Source organism: Scyliorhinus canicula, chromosome 19, assembly GCF_902713615.1.
Source record: "Scyliorhinus canicula chromosome 19, sScyCan1.1, whole genome shotgun sequence".
In the NCBI taxonomy this organism is placed as follows: domain Eukaryota; kingdom Metazoa; phylum Chordata; class Chondrichthyes; order Carcharhiniformes; family Scyliorhinidae; genus Scyliorhinus; species Scyliorhinus canicula.
This window is the reverse complement of record NC_052164.1, coordinates 29,696,557-29,722,768: the sequence shown is the minus strand read 5'-3', so window position 1 is coordinate 29,722,768 and position 26,212 is coordinate 29,696,557. Positions and strand designations below refer to the sequence as shown.

Sequence of the window (26,212 nt, the reverse complement as noted above, 5' to 3'; positions counted from 1 at the left end):
TGCAGGAAAATGGGAGTGAAGGGAATTTGCAGTAGATGCATTCAAATTTCAAAATGCACGCCAGTGGAGAGATTTTTACAATTAGTGCTGGGGAAACATTTGCTCGAAATTATTCCGTAGCCAAATTTCCATTTCCAATTCCTGCAATTTTTTACATTGTAATTCGCAGCACAATGATAGTGCATATCAGAGATATGTTTGTGTGTTGAGGTCTTAGAAAGGGGAAAAAAACCATGCAGCTTAGCTAGAATGCAAATTTGTTGCGCCTGCTGGAAAGCGCACTCCCCTTTAAGTAGCACAGATTTCGGCATCCATCAGTCGCCACAAATAAAACACCATCCTAAAAATCACAGGCTGATCACAAGATTCCTCTTGCTCCTCTCCTCTACAAGTCTGAAGACTCGAAGAAAGGAATTCAGGTCAACATACACTTCGAGCACAAGCTAACATTATATTAAGAATGCATATAGACCTCCCAACTCACCACGTCAGCCACTTTTTCAAAACTCTTGGTCAACTACATCCTATTACATCACTCAAATCAATTGTCAACGTAGTTTGGGTGTATGTATATATGTGCATGCATATATAAACACACACCTTTGAGTTTGATACAAGTTTTTCAGTACACAAATTGAACACGACAGTTGCTCATCACATTCTTTGGACACAAATTGTCTACCCCCCAGTTTAAGAGACCAATTTAGCTGGATTTGCATACAAACTTCATCAATGATGTTTTATTACAATTGGGGTCATCCAATTTCCCAAAATATTCTTTATTCAGAAAAACTTGTCAAAGTCTAAATCTTATGGGCGTGATTCTCCGCTCCCCACGCCGCATGGGAGAATCGCGGGAGGCCCCCCCCCCCCCGACAATTTTCACGCCCCCCGGGATTCTGCCCCCACCGCCGCTCGGAAGAATCGCCGCTCACCGTTTTTAGTGGAGGTAGCCACTAGAGAGGGTGCAGAGAAGACTTACAAGGTCGATACTTGAAATTTGAGAGAATACATTTCAGGAAACGATTGACATATTGGGTCACTTCTCTCTTGAAAAAGGAAGGCTGATGTGTGACCTAATAAGAGGTCTTTAAATTAAGAAAGATTTGAGTGCACAGAAAGAATGCTTCCTCTTTTGGGAAGCAACATAAGGTGGTCACCAAGAAATCAAACGGAACGAGTAAACTTTTTTTTTTAAACCCAATATAGAACTCACTATCAGAGGGAGTGATTGAAGCAAGTAGTGTTTAAGGGGAAGATGGACAAACGTTTAAGGGAGAAGAGAATGATAGAATCCCTACAGTGCAGAAGGAGGCCATTCGGCCCATCGAATCTGCACCGGCCCTTTGAAAGAGCATCCTACTTAAGCCCATGCCACCACTCAATCCCGGTAACCCTTTTGGACAATTTGGGCAATTTAGCATGGCCAATCCACTTAACTGCACATCTTTGGGCTGTGGGAGGAAATCGGAGCACCGAGAAAACCCACGCAGACACAGGGAAAAAGGGCCAACTGAAAACAGTCACCCGAGGCTGGAGTTGAATCTGGGTCCCTGGGAGCTGTGAGGCAGCAGTGCTAACCACTGTGCCACCGTGATGGTAGATTTAGATGAGAAAAAGTTGGAGATGTGCATGTGGCACATACACACCAACATGGGCTAGATGGAGCCGATCGCCTGTTTGTGTCTCAGTAATCCAATGCAAAGAATTTCAGACCACAGTGATATGCCTATTCCCCTCATGACCTACGCTAACTGGACAGAAGTACAGCAGAATGTCAGTTAAACTACATGGGTTGTTGTACAAGAATAGGGGGCTTCAATTTTCCATCCATGACATGCCACCTTGAAGCTTCCTCAAGCACAAGCCTGTCTTTGCTACTCTGACCTTTCCTCACTCCATTATACTCTGAAAATTCACCTTCTGGTCAGCTTTCCGCTCACAATACTAACAATAGCACAATGCAACATCATTAGCCAGCCAGCTGTCTTTGTGGGATACTGCCATGCTGACAACTTGCACAAAGACAGTGTTAGCACAGAGAGGCTTCTTTTAGGGTGGAGCTGGACTACATTGTATGTTTTCAGACACAGCCATCTAACATTCGGAAGGGACAATATTAGTGCCTGGATGCCAATATGCTGAAGCAGTTCTGAGACTTGTGCATTGTGACAAAGAATCAGGTTTGCATTACAGGCTTAAATCTATCAATTTTTAAACATTTGATGAGCTAATTTTTAAAAATTCAGTCATGGGATAGGAGTATTGCTGGCAAGGTCAGCATTTGGTCCCCATCCCTACCTACCTCTGAACTAGTTTCCCCACCAAATTATAGAACGTCTCTCAGCTTGCTAGAAGCGGAAGAATAAGAGGAAGAAAAATGTTATAATTAGGTGCAATAAAGAAAACAGTAACATTTACGTTATTTTTTTTTTAAACAAAGGGAGTAGCTCAGTTAAGAGTGACCAGGCCAGAATGGTTTTATGCATCACATCTTAAGAGCTCTATTCCTTCCCAGTGTCAAATATGAGCGTTTCAGTGAGTTGCTCTAGACCAATTCCAATTCTAGCTCCAGGCAGTGCTACAATTACTAGTCCCACTTGCCAAACAGATACATCTGGTTTCCGTATAATAGTTTAGCAGCTTGCAGTTTGGTTCACTTGGCATGCTAGAAGCTACATGTATTCACACAGGGCCCTGGTCTTCGCAAACATGAACAGACACTGAGCCTTTTTCAACAAAACAAAAGCTTTGGAGACAGCCATTCCCTGGTTCATTCCCCATGGCAATGCCTTGACCAGAGCTGACCCTCCTGGTTTAAATTTAAACACAAGCTTGACAGTTAATTCATCTCTGGTGAAATCTCCTTGGCAACACCTCTACCAGAGTCCACTGCTTCTTTCGAAATTCCAAACTTTTCCAAATCTGTCCTGGCGACTGCGAGACAAAAAGCTTCAACAAAGTTTTTTTTCAGCAATACTCTCAAGTTCTGTACTATAATAGCTGTGTCAACACAGTGCACTAAGTGGAGCCACTCAATTGGGTACAAGCTGAGTTTAGTTCATATGAACCCATCAGTTTAGGAACTTTATTTCATACTTAATAGTCCTGTTCACTCTTCAGGCGACCATGTCAAATCAGCTTTAATATGACATATCCAAAATACATGTTACTGCATCCAGTAACAAATTGATACGTACAATTTAAAACATGCATTTATATAGCACCTTTAATGTACCAAAATACCCCAATATCTACGCAGCTACAGTCAAATTCAAAACCACAATTTTCTGAAACATTTCCTAATGCCACCAGTACGTGTCCAGTCTGGCAGCAGTGCAATTGGTGAACAATCGGACATTTTGCAAATTTCAAATGTGGTGTAGAAATCAAGTTACTCTTAATTTTGCTTAACTTTAATTCAAGATAACCATTACACAATAAAGTTACTACATCATGCAGCATCCCATTCAATATCAAGAATGGATAGAGGATTGGCTGACAGGCAGAAGGCAGAGAGGGGGGATAAAGGGGTCTTTTTCAGGATGGCAGCAGATGACTAGTGGTGTTCCACAGGGGTCAGTGTTGGGACCACAGCTATTCGGAATATACATTAATGATCTGAGAAGGAGCTGAGGGCACTGTTAAATTTGCAGATAACAGAAAGATATGGAGAGGGACAGGCACATTGAGGAAGTGGGGGGGCTGCAGAAGGACTTGGACAGGCTAGGAGAGTGGGCAAAGATGTGGCAGATGGAATACAATGTGGAAAAGGGTGAGGTTATGCGCTTTGGTAGGAAGAATGGAGGCAGAGACTATTTTCTTAATGGGAAAGGCTGAGGAAATCAAAAGCACAAAGAGACTTGGGATTCTCTTAAGGTTAATGTGCAGGTTCAGTCGGCAGTCAGGAAGGCAAATGCAATATTAGCATTAATGTCAAGAGGCCTAGAATATAAGAGCAAGGATGTACTTCTGAGGCAGTATAAGGCTCTGGTCAGACCCCATTTGAAGTATTGTGTGCAGTTTTGGGCCCCATATCCAAGGAAGGATGTGATGGCCTTGGAAAGGGTTCAGAGGAGGTTCACAAGAATGATCCCTGGAATGAAGAGCTTGTCATATGAGGAGCAGTTGAGGACTCTAGGTCTGTACTCACTGGAGTTTAGAAGGATATGGAGTTGGGGGGGATATTATTGAAACTTCTAGGATATGGAGAGGCCTAGATAGAGCGGATGTTTCCACTAGTAGGAAAAACTAGAACCTGAGGGCACAGCCTCAGACTGAAGGGCCGATCCTTTAAAACTGAGATGAAGAGAAATTTCTTCAGCCAGAGGGTGGCAAATCCATGGAACTCTTTGCCGCAGAAGACTGTGGAAGCCAAATCAGTGTCTTTAAGACAGAAATAGATAGGTTCTTGATTAATAAAGGGATCTGGGGTTATGGGAAGAAGGCAGGAGAATGAGGAAGAGAAACGTATTAGCCTGATTGAATGGCAGAGCAGACTCAACAGGTCGAATGGCCTAATTCTCCTCCTCTGTCTTTTGATCTTACTCAAGAGTAGAATTCAAATGATGGACAGCAAGGATGGGTGAGCTGGTAACGTATGAAATAGCCTTTAATCATTCCTGCAGAAAATACTGTAATAATCAATGGCCATTTCATCAGAAAGATCTATTTTTTTGAAGTGTCACATTTGACCTAATGCAACCAACTGCACTAATTGTGTTAGACCTTACACCAGACAGTGCAAGTGTGTAATATAATATCTATCTCATACACATCAAGATTTAAAAAAACTAGAATCTGTATTTTAGTCTGATAATCCAAACGCATTCTAAAACAGTAGAGATCTCAAATACTGCTACATAGGGACTCTTTCAAAGTTTGGGATGGATAGTGAATTAGAACATTATGCTTTCAGCAAGGAACCTAGGTTTAAATCCAGACAGCTGAACTAGGACAGCTTTTACAAAGCTTCTAAGCAAGTAGCCTCAACCCAGTTCCTAGAGATTACAGGCATACAGTGCAAGAGGGCTCACAATTCAGCACTTGGTTGACAGCTTCAGTCCAAGGACAAAGATGGTTGGTGTGGGAAATTGAAACTCACACCAACTGTTTCTCTTCTGAACATGTCACATTTTGGCAATCCTCGAGGACATCAAATGCAAGATGGAAAGCAGACTGCCCACCAGCATGGGAGTCTTCATCTCAATAGGCATGTAATTTATATGGAACAGGTGCAAATAAAAAGACCTTCCAATTTAAAAGAAAGGAACACAATCCAGCAAGATGTAACATCAGAGTGTCACTTCCCTTCGCACAAGCATGTACAATTTTCAATTAAGTAGGTCAGTTGCAAATCATGTTCGTTTCCTACATTTTCCAATCACCAACAATCCCCCTTTGCATTCCTTGCTTTCCTCCACACATCTCTCCTGAACAATTCATGGGAAGCAACAGGATACTTTGACAGAAGGAAACATCTACCATTGATTAGATCATTCCTTACCATTCCAGGAATACAAGAGATATGCTCAACAGAAGTTTGAATGCCCCAAATTACATTTTATAGACATTGTTGTTCCAAGTCATAAACATAGGGGCATGTAGCGTCAAACCATATTGTGGCAAGCTATCTGTTCTAGCAAATGGAACCAGTCAGCACTAGCCAGGAGTCAATTTCCCCTGAACTCTTTCAGTACAGCAGTCAGCGTCAAGGCAGACCGCAGACGAGTGTGATTCCCTGCTGGGTCATTGTCTGTGCGGAGTCTGCACGTTCTCTCCGTGGATTTCCTCCGGGTGCTCCGGTTTCCTCTCAGTCCAAAGACGTGCAGGTTAGGTGGATTGGCCATGCTAAATTGCCCTTCGTGTCCAAAACATTAGGAGGGGTTATTGGGTTACGGGGATAGGGTGGAAGTGAGGGCTTAAGTGGATCGGTGCAGACTCAATGGGCCGAATGGCCTCCTTCTGCACTGCATGTTTGATGTTCTATGAGTGTTTTATCACAATGCTGGGACAGTGAGTAAATCTGGGGAGTTAAGACAGATTTTTAAATTGGTAATGGGTTGAAAGGTTATGGAGTACAGGCAAGATGATGGCGTTAAGGCCGGGATGAGATCATCCATGATCGAATGGTGGAGCAGACTCGATGGACCAAATTCTGCTCCTAGATCTTATGAACTTACATTTTTTTTTAAAAAGAGAAAGTTCCGGAAATATTCAGATCAAGCAATATCTGTTCAGAAAGGGACAGAGTTCATGTTCTGTAAATGTGTGAGCACAGCACACAAGTCTGAAGAAAATGCAAAATATTTTATAACCATAACTACTAAAAGACAAGTTTTTAAACAATTTAAAAAGTGCCATCAAATTAAATGGGTTGCCAGGGTAGGTGAATTGGCCACACTAAACTGCCCCTTAACTGGAAACTAACATTTATTTAAAAAAATTAAATGGTTTACCTTAATACACAGAATCCCCAAATTGACAAGTCAGCATCCTTTCCCCAATAAATACAATCCCACAAATTCCCAAGTCACTTTCCTCCCTTATACAGGGACATAAAACCAAAGCCTCAGGTTCATTGTAGAAAAGGAAAATAGGGCAAATTTAAGTGCCATCAATAACCAGATATAATCAACCCTTGTTGGATTAAAGTAGATATAAAAATGCTGGAATGATCTCAGATAAAGTTTCATTGCACCAGAGATTGCGGATAAGGATTTGGGTGCATCTGTGTATCAACCAAGCAGAATCTTGCTAGAACATAAGGCATGATAGTTTGATAGAGCAGGATGCTTTTTCGCCACAAGCCAAGTTTTCTTTCCAGGATATCAACTTCTTACTTTCACATCATTAGTTAAATTAACAAATGGAGAAAGCAGTGCTGATACAACAGTTAACCAACAACCCAAAAGGTTCCTGAGCGTAACATTCAACTGGTTCTTAGTTTAACAAAGGGTCTTTGTATCTGTTACACTAACTGGAAATCTACTTCATGTGGTGACTATTGCTTTGTGAACTGCTGTTGTGCATTGGTTGGAGACGCTGAATAGCATAACTTAAGATGCCCAGGTCGCTTTCAGCTTCATCTGCAACAATTTGAAATTCATAAAATACATAAGTCACCTGCTTTGACTTCCCATGATCAGCACTTGCACTTTCCCAATTATGCTAACTATTCCAGAGTTCCTCTTCAGTTTGCATAACCTCACCTAATTTGGCAATGTATCAGCACATTGTATTTTTGATCAGGTTTCTGCAGCTAGGTCATTTACACTAAACTAGAACCAGTAGGTCCTGAGACATCTCATTCAGGACATCTGCCCTCAAATACACACATAACTCCCATATCAATTACTTGTATGCTGCCTTGCAACCAGTCTCTGATCCATTCCGAAGTTCTCCCCAATTCCAAAGCTTAATAACATTTCAGGAGTAGTTTTTCCAAGGCCTTCTGAAAATCAAGGTACATCACAATTGTTGTGCTTTCCAGTCTACTTGGGTTGTCACTTTTGTAAAGATATCACACACTATCAGACAATGTATTTTCCTTTCGAAACGATGTTCCTGGTGCTTACAAGGCAACTTTAGAAATAATCTTATAGGGAGTTTCAAATTAGGTGTTATGGTACAGAAGGAAGGACTAATGGGTCTATAGTTGCCTACATCAGTCTTGGTGATAGAGAGGATCTGACAGCATCCAGGATTTCACAACACCCAGGCCGAACTATACCAAGATTTTATTGGTCCTTACTTTTTTTTTCACGCGCACACACACACACGCACGGGGGGGGGGGGGGGGGGGGGGGGGGGGGGGGGGGGGGGGGGGGTGGTAGCGCCACTGGCAATTGATCCCTGGCCAGGTCGCTTTGGAAGTCTCAGATGCCTGATCTCCATTTCACAGTCATACCCAGGAACAACAAAAACCATCACCGTCTTTCAGCCACTGGAAGCCTGGGTGTGTCACTTGGAATGGGTGTCAACCATGAGAGGAAACATTGACCCTTGGAAAGGGCCGGCAAAATGCATCCAAGGCTGGCCTGGCCATTCCCACAGATGCAGAGTAGGAGGTGGCAGTTTTTTTTTCTTCCTGGCATGTGGTGAACTGTTGGGCCAGTTGTTCGATTGCACCATCCATTTCACTTGACACCCCGAAGAATGGCATCTCTGGCCTGTCGTGGAACCACAATGTGAGCAACACACAGAAGGATGCAGTCTTCTATCAAAGGCCCAAATCTTCAGCTGGCTTCCCTTTCTGACCCTCATGTAAGATGGTGTGGCATACTTTTGCCAATATGGAGTCTTTCTGCATCCAGTTGTGTATCTGGGCGGCAGTGACCAGCAAGTGTCCATTAGTGTTGAAACAACTTCACATTGGTAGTTGGAACCTGCTGAACATATTCGCTATTTGCATACCTGGGCGATGTTCTAAGGTGTACTGATACGATGCTAGCCCATTGCTGAATCCAAGTAAATGCTTTAGACAGGATCGGCTTGTCCTCTTCACAAAAGCACGTGATCCATCACAATAGTGAATCAGTGCCCGTGTGATACACGTACTTATTAAACCACCGCAAATACGATAGCCAGGCCCCTCCTGTTCTATCTGAACGTAATTGTGCTCTGCAGTGGCTAATGTCCTGGACACAAATGCTGTAGGCCTTTCTCTTCCGCCAACCACATGATAGGACAATATTGCTCCGACTCCGTAAGGGGAGGCCTCGACTGTCACCAAGAGAGGCTCGGAGGGGTCATAATGAGTCAATAATTCAGATAACGTTAGCTGCTGCTTTGCCCTGGCTTCCTCTGAAGGCGCTCTTTGTGCCCATCCTTTGAGCTTCTTCTGTAACGTGTGCAGAGGCATGGACGGTCTCGAGGCCAGGGATATAATTTTCCATAGTAGTTTACGAGATCCAAGAATGACCAACGTTTACTGGAGTGGGGGCTTGTCTGATTACCTGCACCTTCTTCTCTACTGGGTGTAGTCTGACCCGGTCCACACAATACCCCAAATATGTAACTTCCTTGACGTGGAAAAATATCTTTCCCCTTTTGTGGCGGACACCCATCTCAGAAAACCAGGGGAGGACTTTCTCCAGGTTTTTCAGATGCTTCCTTTCCATTGCTCTGGTGACCACACATCAAAGTAGACCGTCAAATGCGGTAGCCCTCAGGATACTCTCCATAACACGCTGGAAAATTGCACAAGCCGTGGCACTACAAACAGCAGACTCATGTATTTGTGTAGGCCACTATGGGTATAAATATTTATCCAACACCTGGAATCTGCATCCAGCTCCAGCTGGAGACAGACCTTCGAAAAGGAATCACCTCTGGCTAACTTCACGTACAGCTCTTCTATCTGCAGCATTGGGTACCTTCCAGACAGGAGGCTTTGCTGACGGTCAACTTATAAATCACCACAGATGTACGATTTTGGCAGATTTTAGTACCGGGACTACCTCAGCTGCCCAATCAGCAAACAGTACCGACCGGGTGATCCCGACGCCTTCCAGCCAGTGGCGTTCATTCTTGACCTTTGCCAGGAGCTCATGGGGGACTGGGCAGGTGGGCTTAGGTTGGGCCTCAGCTCCCTTAATTTTGCCCAGGCCTTCCTGAAAACTGTGTACACTTCCCCTATACTTCATAGAGTCCTCCGGTGGCTATCGGAAGATCTGCTGCCAGTCCAACCGGCAACGTTGTAGCCAGTCCCGGCTCAGCAGACTTGGTCTGGAGCCCTTCACTATCAACAGCAGCCTACTGGACTGCTGCCCGAAGTTACTGGGGTCATCATCGTGCCCGCTATGGCTAGGTGTTCACCCGTATAGGTCGCTAGCCTCGGTGCCCCGCAAACTCAACTGTTGAACCTAGTCCTGATTCGCTCAAAGGTCTGTCTCCCAATTACCAAAACTGCGGTTCCAGTGTCCAACTCAGTTTCTAGTGGGTGGCCGTTCACTTGGACAATAATCCTGATTGGGGCAACTCATGGCATGACAATGCAACTGAATTGCATTCAGGTTGTTCCAAGTGGAGGGCCCGGGCTAGCGTCTCCCTCGAGTAGGGCGGAGTGTTTGCTGACTGATGTGCGGTTTCTTATCCCTGTGGTTTTGCCGGCCACAAGTGCTGCACCACCTTGGAACACCCTCCATACATTCTGGGGATGTGTCCTGCCTGGCTGTAGCAGCCCTTGACCAATGAGCCTGGTCCCGGTATGTTTGGGCCAGGATGAGATTTTGGGCATGCTGCGTGCCGGATTGAGGGGGGGGGCATCCTACGCTGTTTAGGTCAATCCCTTCTCCGCACTCGTCCACGGGAGGGAGATCTCAATGGATTTTGTTAGGTCCAGCAATTACCGCTAGATAGCCATATTATTTACTCCACATACTAAATGGTTAGGGATGGCCCACAGTCGCAAATGTTTGCAGTGCACCAAAAGATTGCTGGTAACAGACTCCCCTGGGGTCCTCTCAGCTATACTGAATCGGTACCTCTTTATGATAACTGACGGTTTAGGTTGTTGTGGTTTGCCACCAGCTCTTCGAACATCTTGGAGCCTGTGGCCCCAGGATACATCAGGCTCTTTAGGAGACTGAAAATGGGAGTCCCACAGGAGGTCAGAAGAATTACTGTCTGGCGATCATTCTGAACAATAGTGTTCGCCTTAAAAAAAAGCAAAGCAAAAAGGCTCCGCATGCAGAGTCCAGTCCTCCACACCCGCATCGAATGAAGAGAGTCTGTCAAAGAGCAGCATTTTAAACATGGTGTAAACCTTATTCTTCCATGAAGAGAGGTGGCTGTTCTCCAAATATATAGCAGCGCTGACTGTAGTTTTGCTTTGCCCTCACCAATTTGTCAGGGAAAACTGAATGGTAATAAAGTATATCAAGTAACGGTCCCACCAGGACAACTCTGCCATTCAGTTCCTACCTCGGCTGACTTTTAATGTCCTGAGTTAACTATCTCGCAGCAGGGGAGCTCCTACTCCACGAGACTCAGGGAGATATTAAATCGGGTCTTCCTTTGGGTCTCAAGTGGGTTCTAACTATCTATTCTGTTAAATTTAGCTAATTTCAAGTGTCATGCGAGAGTACCTTTAAGAAATGGGTGTTTATCAGTGATGTCAGAGTGTGGGTGGAGCTGGGCTGTTTGTCAGCTTTTTACTTTCGTTTTTGAGCAGGCTGCGTTTTAGTTTTGTTTTCAGTGTTGGAGCTGAAGCCAGAGAGCAGGTGTACTATTGATCTCTCTGTCATGAAAAGACTATCTCTTGATCATTTAGTGAAATCAGAATTATAAATGTTCTCAGTAGTGAATGTAAATCTAATGTGCTTCTGTTAAAAGGCGTTTCTTTTGTCTTCTGGATGTTGTTTGGGAAGTTATTAAGGATTACTTTGTGTTGTATTCTTTGGGGGTCGTATTTGAATTGATGGTTGCTAAGATGTTCACTGTATGTTTTAAAAAGGTTAACTTCAGTTCATAGAATAAACATTGCTTTGCTTAAAAAAATACTTTTCCATTTCTGCTGTACCACACCTGTAGAGTGGGCCGTGTGCTCCCCATACCACAAATGTAGGTCAGGTAAACTCCACGATACACTTTGGAGTTCTCTAAACCCTGGCCCATAACACAAGCTCCGTCTTCCCTTGTCCCACCTCAGCAGGTGCTGCAACTTCAATTTTGTTATTAACCTAAAAATTGATTTAAAGATATGCATTGCCTCCCATGGCTTCCTTGACACAGTTTTAGATATTGAATTCAAACTTCAAATTAACTCCAAAAAAAAGAAATCAATAGGGAAGAACAGGAACAGAGTAGTGTTCAAAGAGCGCCAATGAGTTATGAAGCAATTTAACAGTTAGGATTGCTTTTTGAGTTATACAACTTGTTGTACAAGTTATTTTCAGGGACCTCTGGAATGATATTGCCATCCAATTAATGATCACCAGATATCCATTCAGGATTGAAGTATTATATTTACAGCACAAGAATAATTTGAAACCTTCAGATCAAAAAGGGATTTTAAACTGTGGAAAGCTGCACAGTACATGGCTCTGCACATGAATTTTACTACAGTCAACATTTTAAATGTCCATTTACTTCATTTTGCTAGTTTTCTAAAAGACATTGTACAGTCAGCTGTTGATCAATACACAGCTCACTACTGATGCTTTTCAGGCATCAGATTATTGTAAACCTCTAGTGATAGTACCTGTGTAGCTTTCTCGTTCTCCCATGATGTAGAGTGTACATCAGCGTCGCGTGGCCACTGTCCTATTAAATAAGGTCCAATGATTGTGTCAAGAGAGGAGGTGCGTCGAATGCAAGATCTTGTCTGATGAGACTTGGGTTTCTCAACTGCTGGAAAAGAAAAAAATACTCATTTTAAAATTAGTATTAACATTCTTTCCCAAATTCCTACACGGCTGTTTCAACAGAATTTTTAATATATGCCCTCATCTATTTTTCTTATACAACATTGCTATGAATGTTTTGCAACTAGACAAGAGTTTAAAAACTCAGTATGGAGCAGATTACATGATGCAGCCAATCTGGAAATCATTCCACATAGAAAATAGGAGGGGGCAATTCAGCCCTTCGAGTCGGCTTAAGATCATGGCTGATCATCAAGTTCAATACCCTGATCCCACCTTCCCCCTTTTTTATTTTTTCTAAATTTAGTACCAAATTCTTTCTCTCCCCCCCCCCCCCCCCCCCCCCCCCCCCAATTAAGGGACAATTTAGCGTGGCCAATCCACCGACCCTGCACATCTTTGGGTTGTGGGGGTGAGACCCACGCAGACATGGGGAGAATGTGCAAACTCCACTTGGACAGTGACCCAGGGCTGGATCAAACTCTGGTCCTCGGCATCGCGATGCATCGGTGCTAACCACTACGCCACCATGCTGCGCTCATACCCAAAATTATTCAACACAAATAATGTCCAATAAGCATGATCCACAGAACAAACCGCCTTCATTTAAAATTTTTTAAAATATAAGCAAAACAAACTGCACTAATTAAGTTGCCAATAGAGCAAACCTGTCATTTTGGACTAAAGCAGTCAAACACATGATGAAGCTTTTCTAAAATGCACTTGCATTAAATAGCAAGGCTGAAAAATATTTGGTCAGTACCATGCAACTGTCTACAGAGGGGTAAGATTTTTACCATTATAAGTCACTGAGGAAAGGAATACAACGTTGGGGTTAGAGGTAAAACTCTTCTTCGAAAAGTTACACTGCATGCAAGTTTATTGTTGGAGGACTTTTCAAAGCAAAGATGATAGCGTTTCAAAGGTGCTGGGTCTGACTGCAGCTTCATAAAACAAATATTCCATATTGGGAAATGCTGTGTTAAATACATCCCGAGGTGCAGTAATTTCAAGTCAGTTTACTCTTTAACATCAAACCCAGGGTGAAAAATTAGGATTCGTGTAACTGACACCTAGAAGATCCTACTTAAGAGTTATTGGCAAGACGTTGAGCAAAGTATCATGCATTAGTCATTGAACGGCAGGTTTGTTGAGTTACAGATTCTGCACTGGGAGCAACTAGTCCAGACCATTTTCTCAAACTAAACGTCCCCAGTGATATGCCTTTTAAACTTGGAAGCATTTTAATTTCCCTTCACGAAAGGCGTATTGGGGGGGGGGGGGGGGGGGGGGGGGGGGGAGAAGAAAATAGAGACAATTAATTTGTGGACCACAAGCAAATCTGCTTTTTCAATATATATATAAATAGTATCAGAAAGGTGTTCAACTCAATTTGGTCTGCAGCAAAATTTTGCATGCATGTTCAGCTTAACAGGATGAAGCTTTATCAGATAAGTGTGCTAGTTGTCAACGTGGCTTTACAGAGGATACTCCAACATAGACAGGAATTAAATTGAATATATTTTTTGCTTTAATAACCAATTAAATGCAATCAAATTATATCTGCATCAGCAGTCTCCTTAAAAAGCGAAAACATGTTGGTATGCCTTGTAATCAATATTTACTTCATTGATCAAAATAGATACTTCCCGCTGACTTTAAAAAAAAGATTCCACATCCTCTCCAGTAACAGGGTTCACTAAACAGAAATCTCTGATTTGGCATACGCAAAGCATAGGATATGCAGGCCGGGAGCCTCACCAAGAGATCTGAGACGAGTAAGTGCGCAAACAAATCGCAAGGCAGAAATAATGGATTATGAGCAGCAAAGCACAGATCACAACGTGCTCCACCCTTTCCTAAAACCTGCATGTTGCAGAATGCAAAGTCTCCTTGGGATCTAGGGTACAATCACCCGGCACAGACAGGAAGAAACCTAGGCAGGAAGAACAATTTCAAATGGAAAGAACAAGAGATTTTAAACTTATTGCACAAAGGAAACCTTAATAAAGTCCAGATTGCAAAACAACCACAATCTGTTATATTTAAGTCAGTTTTTTTTTTAAACTTAGTATTTTTGATGAGTTCAGATATTTCAGCCAAGGTAGGCAATTAATCAACTGTGCCTCTGCAGTATTAACTTATTTCCTTTATTGCAATATTTCACGAAAGCCAACCAAGGTGAACATCAGGAGAAATTAATATTGTAATTCTCCAAGTTCCATATAATTTTAATTATCTTTAAAAATTGTGACAAAAACATTTATTTGAGAGATTGGTCTCCCTGATGTACCACGTATGAGAACACTGGGAAGAAAAGGAAGTGATATGACCACCTTGTGCAGCAAGATGTGCAAATGAGTAAATCACACCATTTTGGGTACAAATCCACAAAACTGCTGAAACTCCTGAAAAAGCAATTTTATTGGTGAGAGGCTTGGGCTGGGGAAGTGCAGATTGGCGAGAGGCTTGGGCAGGGGAAGTGCAGATGAGAGAGAGAGAGAGTTAATCCACAAAAAAGATACCCAACAGATGGAAAATATGGAGAACCCGACTCATCGGGAAGGGGCGAGGGATGAGGAAGGAGGCAAGAGAAAGTCAGTTTGTACATTTTAGATAACCATGTATGGAACTTGATTCATAGCATAGAATTTACAGTGCAGGAGGCCACTCAGCCCATCGGGTCTGCACCGGCTCTCAGAGAGCACCCTATCCAAACCTACACCTCCATCCTATCCCTGTAACCCAGCAACCCCACCCAACACTGAGGGCAACTTTGGACACCAAGGACAATTTAGCATGGCCAATCCACCTAACCTGCACATCTTTGGACTGTAGAAGGAAACCGGAGCAGCCGGAGAAAACCCATGCATACACAGGGAGAACGTGCAGACTCCGCACAGACAGTGACCCAAGCCGGGAATCGAACCTGGGACCTTGGCGCTGTGAAGCAATTGTGCTAACCACTATGCTATCCTGCTGCCCAGTATGTCGATCAAACATAAGGGAAAGTAGGTTAAGTCTGGATTTGGCTAATATATGCACCTACATGGCACAATTAATGACCATAACGTACTGAACATTCTGAAAATTATGGTGGCTATCACCCACAACAGTAGATTATTATTCCAACCATTCTACGGGTTGAAAGCAGTTCCACAATGTAAATTAACACCAACAGAATTAAATTTCATGTAATACCACAATTGCATCTACATCGCCTTACAGTCATAAGGATGTTTGGCAATGCTAACACCCACATTGATAAGCTGCTTTGAGAAAGTAAAATGGTAGGAGCTTATCCTCTATGCACTTAATTTAATGGTTATCATAATTTTAATCTTCCTGCTCAGGCATGCTAATAAAGACATTGGAGTAGAGAATTATCTTGGAAGTCCAATTTCAGTTACAGCCACTATGTTTCTTTGTTTCTCCAAATCTATGCGAGAAGCCAAGAGACATGTCCCACCAGAAGGGGAGTGACATTTTACCCCACCCTGCATCGCTCCCACTTCATAAGACAAAACTTGTCAATTCTATCCTTTCCGAAAGGTGCATGACACAACAGTGATTACCTTGCGCCATCTGCTTGTCTGACAGAAAGTACTAAGTAAACTCAAAATATACAAGATCTGAAAACTATCTTCCAATCACATTAAAATACAGTGAATTACAACTCTGGCTGACAATTGGAACTGAACTTATTTCCACATTATAGAATAAAACTGCAGCAACTCACCAAGACTTCAACAGCACTTTCCAAACCAGTGACCCCTGACGTTTAGAAGGACATGGGCTGCAGATGCAAAGCAGCGCTGCCATATTCTCATTCAAGTCACACACCCACCCGAGCTTGGAAATATGTCATTGCTCCTTCATTATTATTCAGTCAAAATTCTAGAACTTCCTTCCCAACAGCACTGTGGGAATATCTATAGGAGACTGGTTGCAGCAGTTCAAGGCGGCGGCTCACATCTTCCCAAAGCCAATTAGGGATGGGGATGAATGATGGCCTTGTCAGTGACGCCCATGTCACACAAAATACATTTGTTGTGCTGAGCCAGTCAAACCTTTCTTAGAGAAAGACGCCCTCATTTAATATTGCTTTCAGAATAGTCAGCCAGACAGGTTCTGGCTTTTCTCGGGAATTGGCACGTGGGCTGTGTGTTACACACATTTGTTTTTATCAACTAGGTTATTAGGTCACTTTAGGGGACATCAAGTGTCAAACACCCAACATCTCAAATGGCTGGCTCGCTTTCCTGTAAGGAAAAGCATCTAGCTGCATTCATGTCACCTTTCTGGCCCACAAATGTCTAAATCTATCGAGTTCAGTTCTCGCATGATCTCTGGGTCATTTAGTGTAGAAAAAAAACACCAAGACCAAGTCGAGATATGCAATCAAGTTGCGCCTTCTTCCACCAGGCACCCACGTAGGTTACAACACACCTATTTCCCCTGCCACCCATAATGAGGTACCAATTTAAAACTTAACGGGATATAGAGTTCAGCCTGAAGTTTCTGCAAAAACTTGTTGCTTCTAAAGACATGAAGGATTTTTTGGTTTTCAAATTACTTAAATGACATATGGCCACAATATCTACAGCTAAAACCTATCATAATATAAAAGAACTAAATATTTATTTTGAAGTCTTGGTTTATAAATCCTGATCAACTTTGCTTTGGTTGCATTTATCTTTAAATAGCATGCAGCAAAATTTGCCAAGTAATTCTAATTATACCTATTCCTCAATCTCAACTTCTGATATTTAAGTAGGATTACTGTTATACTTTTCAAATAGCGAAAATACGTACATCACATGAAATGTCTTACTCCCATATTTAATAAGCATTGTTTTCTTCCTCCAACATTATTATTTTTGTACGCATAAAAATTCCACCACAAAAAGCTTGCTTTTCCATAAGCAATAAAAGGCAATTAGCTAATTAGACAGAAACCAGGCAATGTTTGTTGTGTCGTCTGATTACTTGCACCATATGCAAGGATGACAAGTACCAACTTGGACTTGAAATCTGTTTTGCAATGAGGTGGAGGAACAACAAAATTTGCATGCAAGGATAGTTATTAGAGGCATAATAATGATGCCAAATGCCTGCAATAACTTTCATTAGACCAAAAATTATGGCTTAACCAATCTATGCTTTTGTTGTGAAACAATGAACCGCCAGTCTACACCCACACCCAACAGCTCTCATCTACCTAAAGACTAGGAGACCTGACCATTTTTGACACTTCATGCAGCCTCATGGGTCACGTGTAAAAAGTCACCATTCACATTAATTTATAGATAGCTGTTGCTAAAAGTAGAATCTGGTGCTTTGATGTAGGATATATTTATCCACAATCTTCCAGTCAAAAACTGCAAAAAAGCAAGAAAGAAACAAGCACAAGTCAAAAAGCTGCCCAGGCTGGAGGTTCAGATCAGCGACTCATGCAGCTGCATTTCTCAGTGGGCAGCCCAAATATTTGAACATTCTGAATTCTGCCTCGGTGCACCCGAACAGGCACCGGAATGTGGCGACTAGGGGCTTTTCCACAATAACTTCATTGCAGTGTTAATGTAAGCCTACTTGTCACACTAATAAAGATTATTAATCAATCTCAATCACTTCCGACGTGTCTGTGTTAGGGAAACTAACAGAGGTTAGATTCAGGATTAACGTCCCCAACTTTATCCCGATGTGCCTGAACACCAATGTCTCGAGGTCACTCCCTACCCAATTATCCTTTCCCACAAAGCACCTTAGCGCTGATGAATTTGCACGAAAGACACTAATACACTGGGTAACACCATCAAAACTGCCTACACTCATTCCAATTAGGCTCTCCTATATTGGATTTTTATTCCATTATTTGGTGCTGGATTTTTGCCCAAATGCACTCTATGGAGTGAATTTAATATTTATTTACATATCAGACCAACATCTCACTGTATTTTGGTGGACTCTACCTTACACTTTAATGCATAAATCTTCAAATCTAGAAGCATGAAGAAAAACAAAATAAGCACATACCAGGCCAAAACTTAAATGGCAAGAACTGTATTGAGCTCCAGAAGTGAATTAAGGTTATTTGAATAGCTTAAGTGCTATGAATAAAAAAAAAAGAGCCAGCAACAATCTTCCAGTCAACTGCAAAAAGAGCAAGAAATAAATAAGCACAAGTGCTTGTGCTTCTGATTTTCAAATTAGCAGATCAATTAGTATGGATGTCACCCCAGTACACTAACTAAATTCTAGATATATTTTCAACAGGACAATCTAATAGCTGCTGCATCTCAGCTGCAGGAACTTAAGGCACTATTATCTCGGTTATGGCAGGGAAACATTGATTTAAAAAAAACAATTATTGACTTGCAAGTAAAGTGATAGTTCAAGTTCATAGTTAAAATACCTTATCAGACATTCCTGAATTGCAACCCAATAAACTGACAGGCAGACAAATAGGTAATGAATTCTGGAATTTAAAATCCAAAGATGACCATGAAATCACTGTCAATTGTCGTAAAAACCCATCTAGTTCCCTAATCACCTTTGGAATTACAGTACTGGAATAAAACGTCCAATATAGGAAAGCCTACCAGGGAAAGAAATCTGCCATCCTTACCTGGTCTAGCCTACATGTGACTCCAGGTCGCAATATGGTTGACTCTCAAATGCTCTCCGAAACAACGGGCAGTGAGAGACGGGCAATAAATGCTGGTCCAGCCAGTGATGCTCACGTCCCATTAAAATGAACTTTTCAAAAAATTCTGATAGTACGAGTGGTTATAGGGAGGTGGGGAAAGCAGAGAAATTGTAATAGTTAAAAGCCAGCATGATCCACAGTGGTGAACAAAATCACCACTATATCAACATATCCAGAGATGTTCTATATCTGTTCTCCTATTACCTATTGTAAAGGAAAGGGGAGGGGGAGGGGGGGGGGGGGGGGGTGGTTTAGTCTCGCTTTACCTGAGGCACAAAGTATTTACCTGCTCTACACTTGCTTTCAAAACTCTCCAAGAGTACAAAAATGTTTTCCGTATTGTTACAACTGCCCTAATATCCATTTGGATTTCTGAATCTGTTATACATTGTTTGGTAACGCCTTAACTAGGATCATAAAGCATTTATTTACACATCCTGGGAATAAATTACATTTTACTGCCTCACAAATATAGTTGAGTTACCGCAAAAATGAGTTTATAATGCTGACAAAGAAATTCATCTGCATAATTCAGTTACATGGCAACACAGAGCTCTGCTCGAGCTCCAACTGGTGAAATGTTTAATATGAGGAACAAGCTGACAATATTTGCTCCATATGAAAAGAATTACAGCACCAAACAGTAAATGACTCGAAAAGCCTCAGGATTCAGCTGTGCAAGTTGACTATTGTGTAACTAGTCTGAAACTGAAATGATACAAGATTACCTCCTCCAGATGGTCCTGCATGTCTATTTAAAAGAAAATAGTATCAGTACAGTAATTGTTCCCCATTTGGTACCGGGAAACAGTGGTACACAATACCGCTTGCAGCACACTGATCATATCATAACCACATGCCTCCTAGACAAGTGACAAATATTCACCCATCATGCTGAAGAATGCCAAGGAAGATGATTCCAGATGGCATATAGGCCAGTTATACTACTGCCTCCACAAACAGCTCTGTGACTGCCAGCATGGCAATAATGCCCACCTCTCGAAAACAGAGCGTCAGCTTCACACGAGGTTGGAGCTGTACCCAATTGGTACCAGGTTACTACTTTAAGGTGGTCTTGCACCTCTTAAACGTCCTTTGTGTGCCACACCTGAACTGCAGTGGTTAGCGTTGGCGCAAAGTTGGGAGCTCCTTGTCACAAGGCAGCAATATAGCTATCTTATTATTTAACATCATGGGGTCTCAGTTGGGATTATATGGATCATAAAATCCAAACAGGTCACTGTTATGAATGAAGGCAGTTACTCTACTTCAGTTGTGGATTTTAAAATCAACAGACTATTATAGAGAAGGCCGAGAGGAGATATGATGGAGGTATCGAAAATCATAAGGAATTCAGGCAATGTAGATATGGAGAAACCATTCCCATCGGAGGAAGGATCAACAACTAGACTACACCAATTTACGTTGATCAGCACAAAAAGCAATGGTGGCCAGTTACAAAATATCATACAGCGAGTGGCTAGAATCAGGAATGCATGCTCACAAGAGGGTGGCTTGAGGCAGATACAATGTTGGCTTTCAAAAGACAATCGGATCATTAGCTGAAGAGGAAAGAATTGGGGGGTTATGGGGAAACGGATGGGGAGTAAATTCTAAGTGAATAATTTTGCGTTTGATAAAGTTTCCCATGGCAGGTTGATGGAAAAAGTGAAGTCGTATAGGGTTCAGGGTGTACTAGCTAGATGGATAAAGAACTGGCTAGGCAACAGAAGACAGAGAGTAGTGGTGGAAGGGAGTGTCTCAAAATAGAGACGGGTGACTAGTGGTGTTCCACAGGGATCCGTGCTTGGACCACTGTTGTTTGTGATATACATAAATGACCTGGAGGAAGGTATAGGTGGCCTGATTAGCAAGTTTGCAGATGATACTAAGATTGGTGGAGTTGCTGATAGCGAGGAGGACTGTCAGAGAATACAGCAAAACATAGATAGATTGGAGAGCTGGGCAGAGAAATGGCAGATGGAGTTCAATCCAGGCAAATGCGAGGTGATGCATTTTGGAAAATCAAATTCAAGAGTGGACAATATGGTCAATGATAAAGTCCTGGAGAAAATTGATGTACAGAGAGATCTGGGAGTTCAGGTCCATTGTACCCTGAAGGTGACAATGCAGGTTGATAGAGTGGTCAAGAAGGCATACAAGGGCAGCACGGTGGCCTAGTGGTTAGCACAGCTGCCTCACGGCGCTGAGGTCCCAGGTTGCTCTGGGTCACTGTCCGTGTGGAGTTTGCACATTCTCCCCGTGTCTGCGTGGGTTTCGCCCCCACAACCCAAAAATGTGCAGATAGGTGGATTGGCCACACTAAATTGCCCCTTAATTGGAAAAAATAATTGGGTAATCTAAATTTTATTTAAAAAGGCATACAGCATGCTTGCCTTCATCGGATGGGGTACTAAGTACAAGAGTCGGCAGGTCATGTTACAGTTGTATCGGATTTGATTATGCCACATTTGGAATACTGCGTGCAGTTCTGGTCGCCACATTACCAGAAGGATGTGGATGCTTTAGAGCAGTGCTTCTCAAAGTATGGTACGAGTACCGGTACTCGAGCCATCGTCTGCCGGTACTTGGAGTGTTTCCAGAAAAGAAAGAGACAGTAATCCTGGATTGGCTTGTTTCGCTTACCGGTCCCCTGCACATTGAAAAAAAAAACTGCCGGTACACCACATCAGATAGTTTGAGATGCACTGCTTTAGAGGGTGCAGAGGAGGTTCACCAGGATGTTGCCTGGTATGGAGGGTGCTAGCTATGAAGAAAGGTTGAGTAGATTAGGATTGTTTTCGTTGGAAAGACGGAGGTTGAGGGGGACCTGATTGAGGTCTACAAAATTATGAGAGGTATGGGCAGGGTGGACAGCAACAAGTTTTTTCCAAGATTGGGGGTGTCAATTACAAGGGGTCACGATTTCAAGGTGAGGGGGAGAAAGTTTAAGGGAGATGCGCGTGGGAAGTTTTTTTTACGCAGAGGGTGGTGGGTGCCTGGAACGCTTTGCCAGGGGAGGTGGTAGAGGCGGGCATGATAGCATCATTTAAGATGCATCTAGACAGATATATGAACGGGCGGGGAACAGAGGGAAGTAGACCTTGGAAAATAGGAGACAGGTTTAGATAAAGGATCTGGATCGGCGCAGGCTGGGAGGGCCAAAGGGTCTGTTCCTGTGCTGTAATTTTCTTTGTTCTTTGAATGGCCAGCAGACACAATGGACTGAATGGCCTCCTTCTATGCCTCACTTATATCATGCCTTTCATAACCCAAAGTGTCTTACAGGAAATTAAGTGCTTTTAAGTGTCATCACTACTGTAGCGCAAGAAACAGCAATCAAATTGTACCTATGCCAATCAGTTCCGAAAGCACCAAAACCCATCACTGGATCACTTACGGGTTTAACCACTGCGACCCTTTTGTGCATATCCAATTCTGGCCTATGCACATTCCCAATTTTCATCAGTCCACCAAAGGAAACCTCGTCTTCAGATAGAGAAGCTCTGAACTAGCCTTTCAAAAATCTCTCCTCCATAAACCTCTACTACCATCACCCTTTTTAGCTCAGTTATGGAAGGGAAACATTGATTTTAAAAAACAATTATTGACCTGCAAGTAAAGTGATAGTTCATAGTTAAAATACCTTATCAGACATTACTGAATTACAACCCAATAAACTGACTGGCAGACAAATAGGTCTGCTGGAGTATTTTACTGCCAAAACCACGATACAAACAAAATGTGTTCCTGTTAAGGCCGCCCCTGCATCCAGAAAGTATTCCAAACCTGCCCCCCCACACTCCCAGAAAAGTCATTAATAATTTACGAGTGGGTCGCGTGACTGTGTTAAATACAGTCTATATATATTCCAGTAAATACGATACACAAAAGCTTTTTCATCACCGCAAAAACAAAATCCAGCACTTCAGCTTTTAACAGCTGCAGCAAATATGCGTGGGAACAAAGTGTTACAACCAGTAAATATTTAGTACGCTTAAACAAACTACTGTAGATGGTGGCTGATCTCAAGAGAAAGGGTGGCACCGTCCTAACATGGGACTGTACAGATAAATGGAAATGGCTGTGTGCCGTTTACAATCTACCCCACATGCAGTTTATTGATACAAGCCTATCTTCACTCAAAAGAAGGTCAACCAGTTTACATGCTGCACCCTGCACAACAAGGAGTGTAACTGAATGCTCAATCAGCTGTTCTTGGCCAGCTTTTCACATAAATTACAGGAGCATTGCCAGTTCAGTGTGCAAGGTCTCATTTTGGATGTGAACAATCTGCAAATAAAAACTAGTTTCCTCTTTTTCAGCAATGCAAGCAAAAGCTGTCAACTTACTGCAGCACCAACTAATGGACGTGCAGCATTATTATTTGGAAGAGTGTAATCGTCACAGAAATATTGGTAGATGTAATTAGACATTATAAGCTCCACCTGGAACAAGAAAATCTGTATAATGTGCAGATTAAACAGCAAATTACAAATTCTAAATGCCAGAATGTGGCTGGTCATGCATCCTAATTTTGTAATAACCTTGCTAAACTGCCTTATAATCTGTTTAATACATGAATTAACACAATAAATATTTTATTTTCTCATCTTTCACCTGTTTAAAAAAAATATTCCCCAGGGGTCCCCTTCAAACCTAGCTCAACGGTTTCTTTATGGAAAAGCTACATCAAATGTCAAAAGCCTATAGATTCTCACAGCTGGAAGCATATTACTTGGGACACTTCCACATTCATTTTGACAGCTTCACCAGCTCCAAACACATTCAATGCAGTTACTGTACATAAGTAATGTGCCATAAATGCTGCCATTCTACTGGCATCTAGTTGCAGCTGGATTATTTTCTATTAAATTTCCAGTCTGAATTAGGCTCTTTCCTCCTAAAACACTCTTACCTATTTATTTCACTCATCCAGTCAGAATGAACAAACTGCACTAGTATACAATTTTTATTTAAATAGCACAGGCAACTTTACAAAGCAACAACCACCTAGCACTGGAATTTAACATTCAGAACCACTCAATAGAAGATAACTGTTTCAAAAATTAAATTATAATCATTGCACAATTCATATTAAGAGTCCAAATTACTTTAAAACTAGATTAAATCATTTGGCGAAGAAAATGTAAACTTGTTGTATTGAGCACAGTAAAGTCACATTCAAAAACTATAGCAGTAACTTATCTTGGACCAAAAAGCACCATTATCAACAGCCATTTAATTTAGCACAACAATCTGAAGGATCAACAGTAGTAACCCCTGTGTACCAGTACTCAATTTGATGCTGCTCCTTATTGCTACCTAAAAATGCCCTTTTAAAACAAAAATTTGTCAGAAACAAGTGCTAATCATGAAGAAATGCTGTACAGTATTCACAGTGGCAGGGTCCCAGGTTCGATTCCTGGCTTGGGTCACTGTCTGTGTGAAGTCTGCACTTTCTCCCCATGTCTGCATGGGTTTCCTCCGGGTGCTCCGGTTTCCTCCCACAAATCCCAAAAGACGTGTTGTTAGGTAATTTGGACAATCTGAATTCTCCCTCAGCATACCCAAACAGGCACCAGAAAGTGGCGACTAGGGAGATTTCACAGTAGCTTCATTGCAGTGTTAATATAAACCTACTTGTGCCAATAATAGATTATTATTAAGTCTACTTTCTGACAAAAATGCATTTCCATACTTCCAGAAATCTCTGCAACTAAAACATCCCAATTTAAAAGATCAAACGAGTTTGGAATATTGCTGATCACAAAAAAAATGTGCAATTTACTCCTCAAGTTGCAGCTAGCACTGGTTAAGAGAGATTGCAGCTCCAGGCTGTCATTTAATGGGAGGCTCTCCTGTGTCTGTGTGCTGGGGGGGGGGGGGGGGGCAGTGTGCGCTGCAACAACACCACCAGAAAAAGCAATCGGGGGGAATAAAAAGCAAACAACGTTCATGCTCAGATTGCTAAATCGCTACAAGGGAAAGGGGATTTGGGAGAGCCCAAGTGGAGCTGATTCATTCGGGTAGCTCGCCTCCACAGGCAAAAAAAAAGATAACTGAAACTTATTGTCCCCGTCGGCAGTGCTGGGGTTGCTGCTCTCTGCAGAGGGAGAGTGTCTGCGCTGCTGTGGCCAGGCGGCAGGTGCAGTACCTTTACTGACGGGAGATGTGCAGCAGGAGGCGGAGTGATGGCCTTTCCTCTCCCCGGACGGCGCCGCTCTCCAGGCCGCCTCTTGCTCGCCCAGCCCGGGGCTGGTGGAGGTGGTGACGCTGTGGAAGGCGCTGCGGCCTCCCGGCGGAGAGACGGACGGAGCCGGGAGCGAGGAGGCGGCCGCGGTGGAGGAGGAAGAGCCGGGGACCAGCCTTGGGCCGCCGCCGCCCGGGGTATTGTTGCCGGCGGCCGCTCGCAGCTGGAAGGGGACGGTGGCTCGCAGCGGCTGAGGGCGGCTGGAGGTCGGGGAGCCGCTGGGCCGGACTCGAGGCGCCACTTGCGAGGACATCGCCGATCGACTCGGAGTTCGAAGACAATAAATGGCGGCGGTGATGCTGCTCTTCGGCCCCCACCCGCTGGCTCCCCGAATGCGGATCTGCTCCCCGCGTTGCTCCCCCTCTGCCTCCCACTGCAGATCAACACTCACTCTAACTTTCCCTCAGCCACCACAGCGCCGCCCCATCGCCGCCTCTCGCTCCTCACTGGCCGCACGCTCAGCGGCCCCGACCGCGATTGGCCAATCTTCCCGTCACTCATATCCATATTAGCCAATCGCAGAAGGTAGATGGCACATTACTGGCAAGGTGCCAGCCATGGCGAACGTTGGTTGGTTGCGGGCGAGAAGGCGGGACGTACCCCTAGGACCCGTCTTCCTATTGGTCAGCATCGACGTCGCTCAGGGCGGTTGCTTCCAGCGGTGGTGTTTGATTGGATAAGCGTCATTGAGGGCACCATGGCAACGTTAATGAGTGATGTCACAATCAGTGCCTGTGCGCGATCACGTGACTCTTTCTCAGTGGGTTTTACTACCAGCCTCTGACGTCACATCAATAATAAAAATAATGAAAAACTCCTTCCATTTCTCAATGAGTGTCTGATCAAATCGCTGCTTCTGCCTCATTGCAATGCAGTAATCTA

General features: G+C 43.1%; 1 protein-coding gene across 3 annotated transcripts in view; it reads right to left on the bottom strand.

Moving 5' to 3' along the window:
• LOC119954445 (glucocorticoid-induced transcript 1 protein-like) overlaps nucleotides 1-25,698 on the bottom strand; it is a 72,456-nt gene extending 46,758 nt beyond the window's left edge. For 2 of the 3 annotated variants that reach the window (XM_038779659.1, XM_038779661.1), the window contains exons 1-2: nucleotides 25,235-25,698; nucleotides 12,206-12,354 (exon numbers count right to left, since the gene is read on the bottom strand). In XM_038779659.1, coding sequence (XP_038635587.1) covers nucleotides 12,206-12,354; nucleotides 25,235-25,583 — 498 coding nt within the window. In that variant the 5' untranslated portion in view covers nucleotides 25,584-25,698. The remainder of the gene's footprint in view (nucleotides 1-12,205; nucleotides 12,355-25,234) is intronic. The other variant, XM_038779660.1, reaches the window with a different exon arrangement.
• Nucleotides 25,699-26,212: the final 514 nt, after the last annotated feature.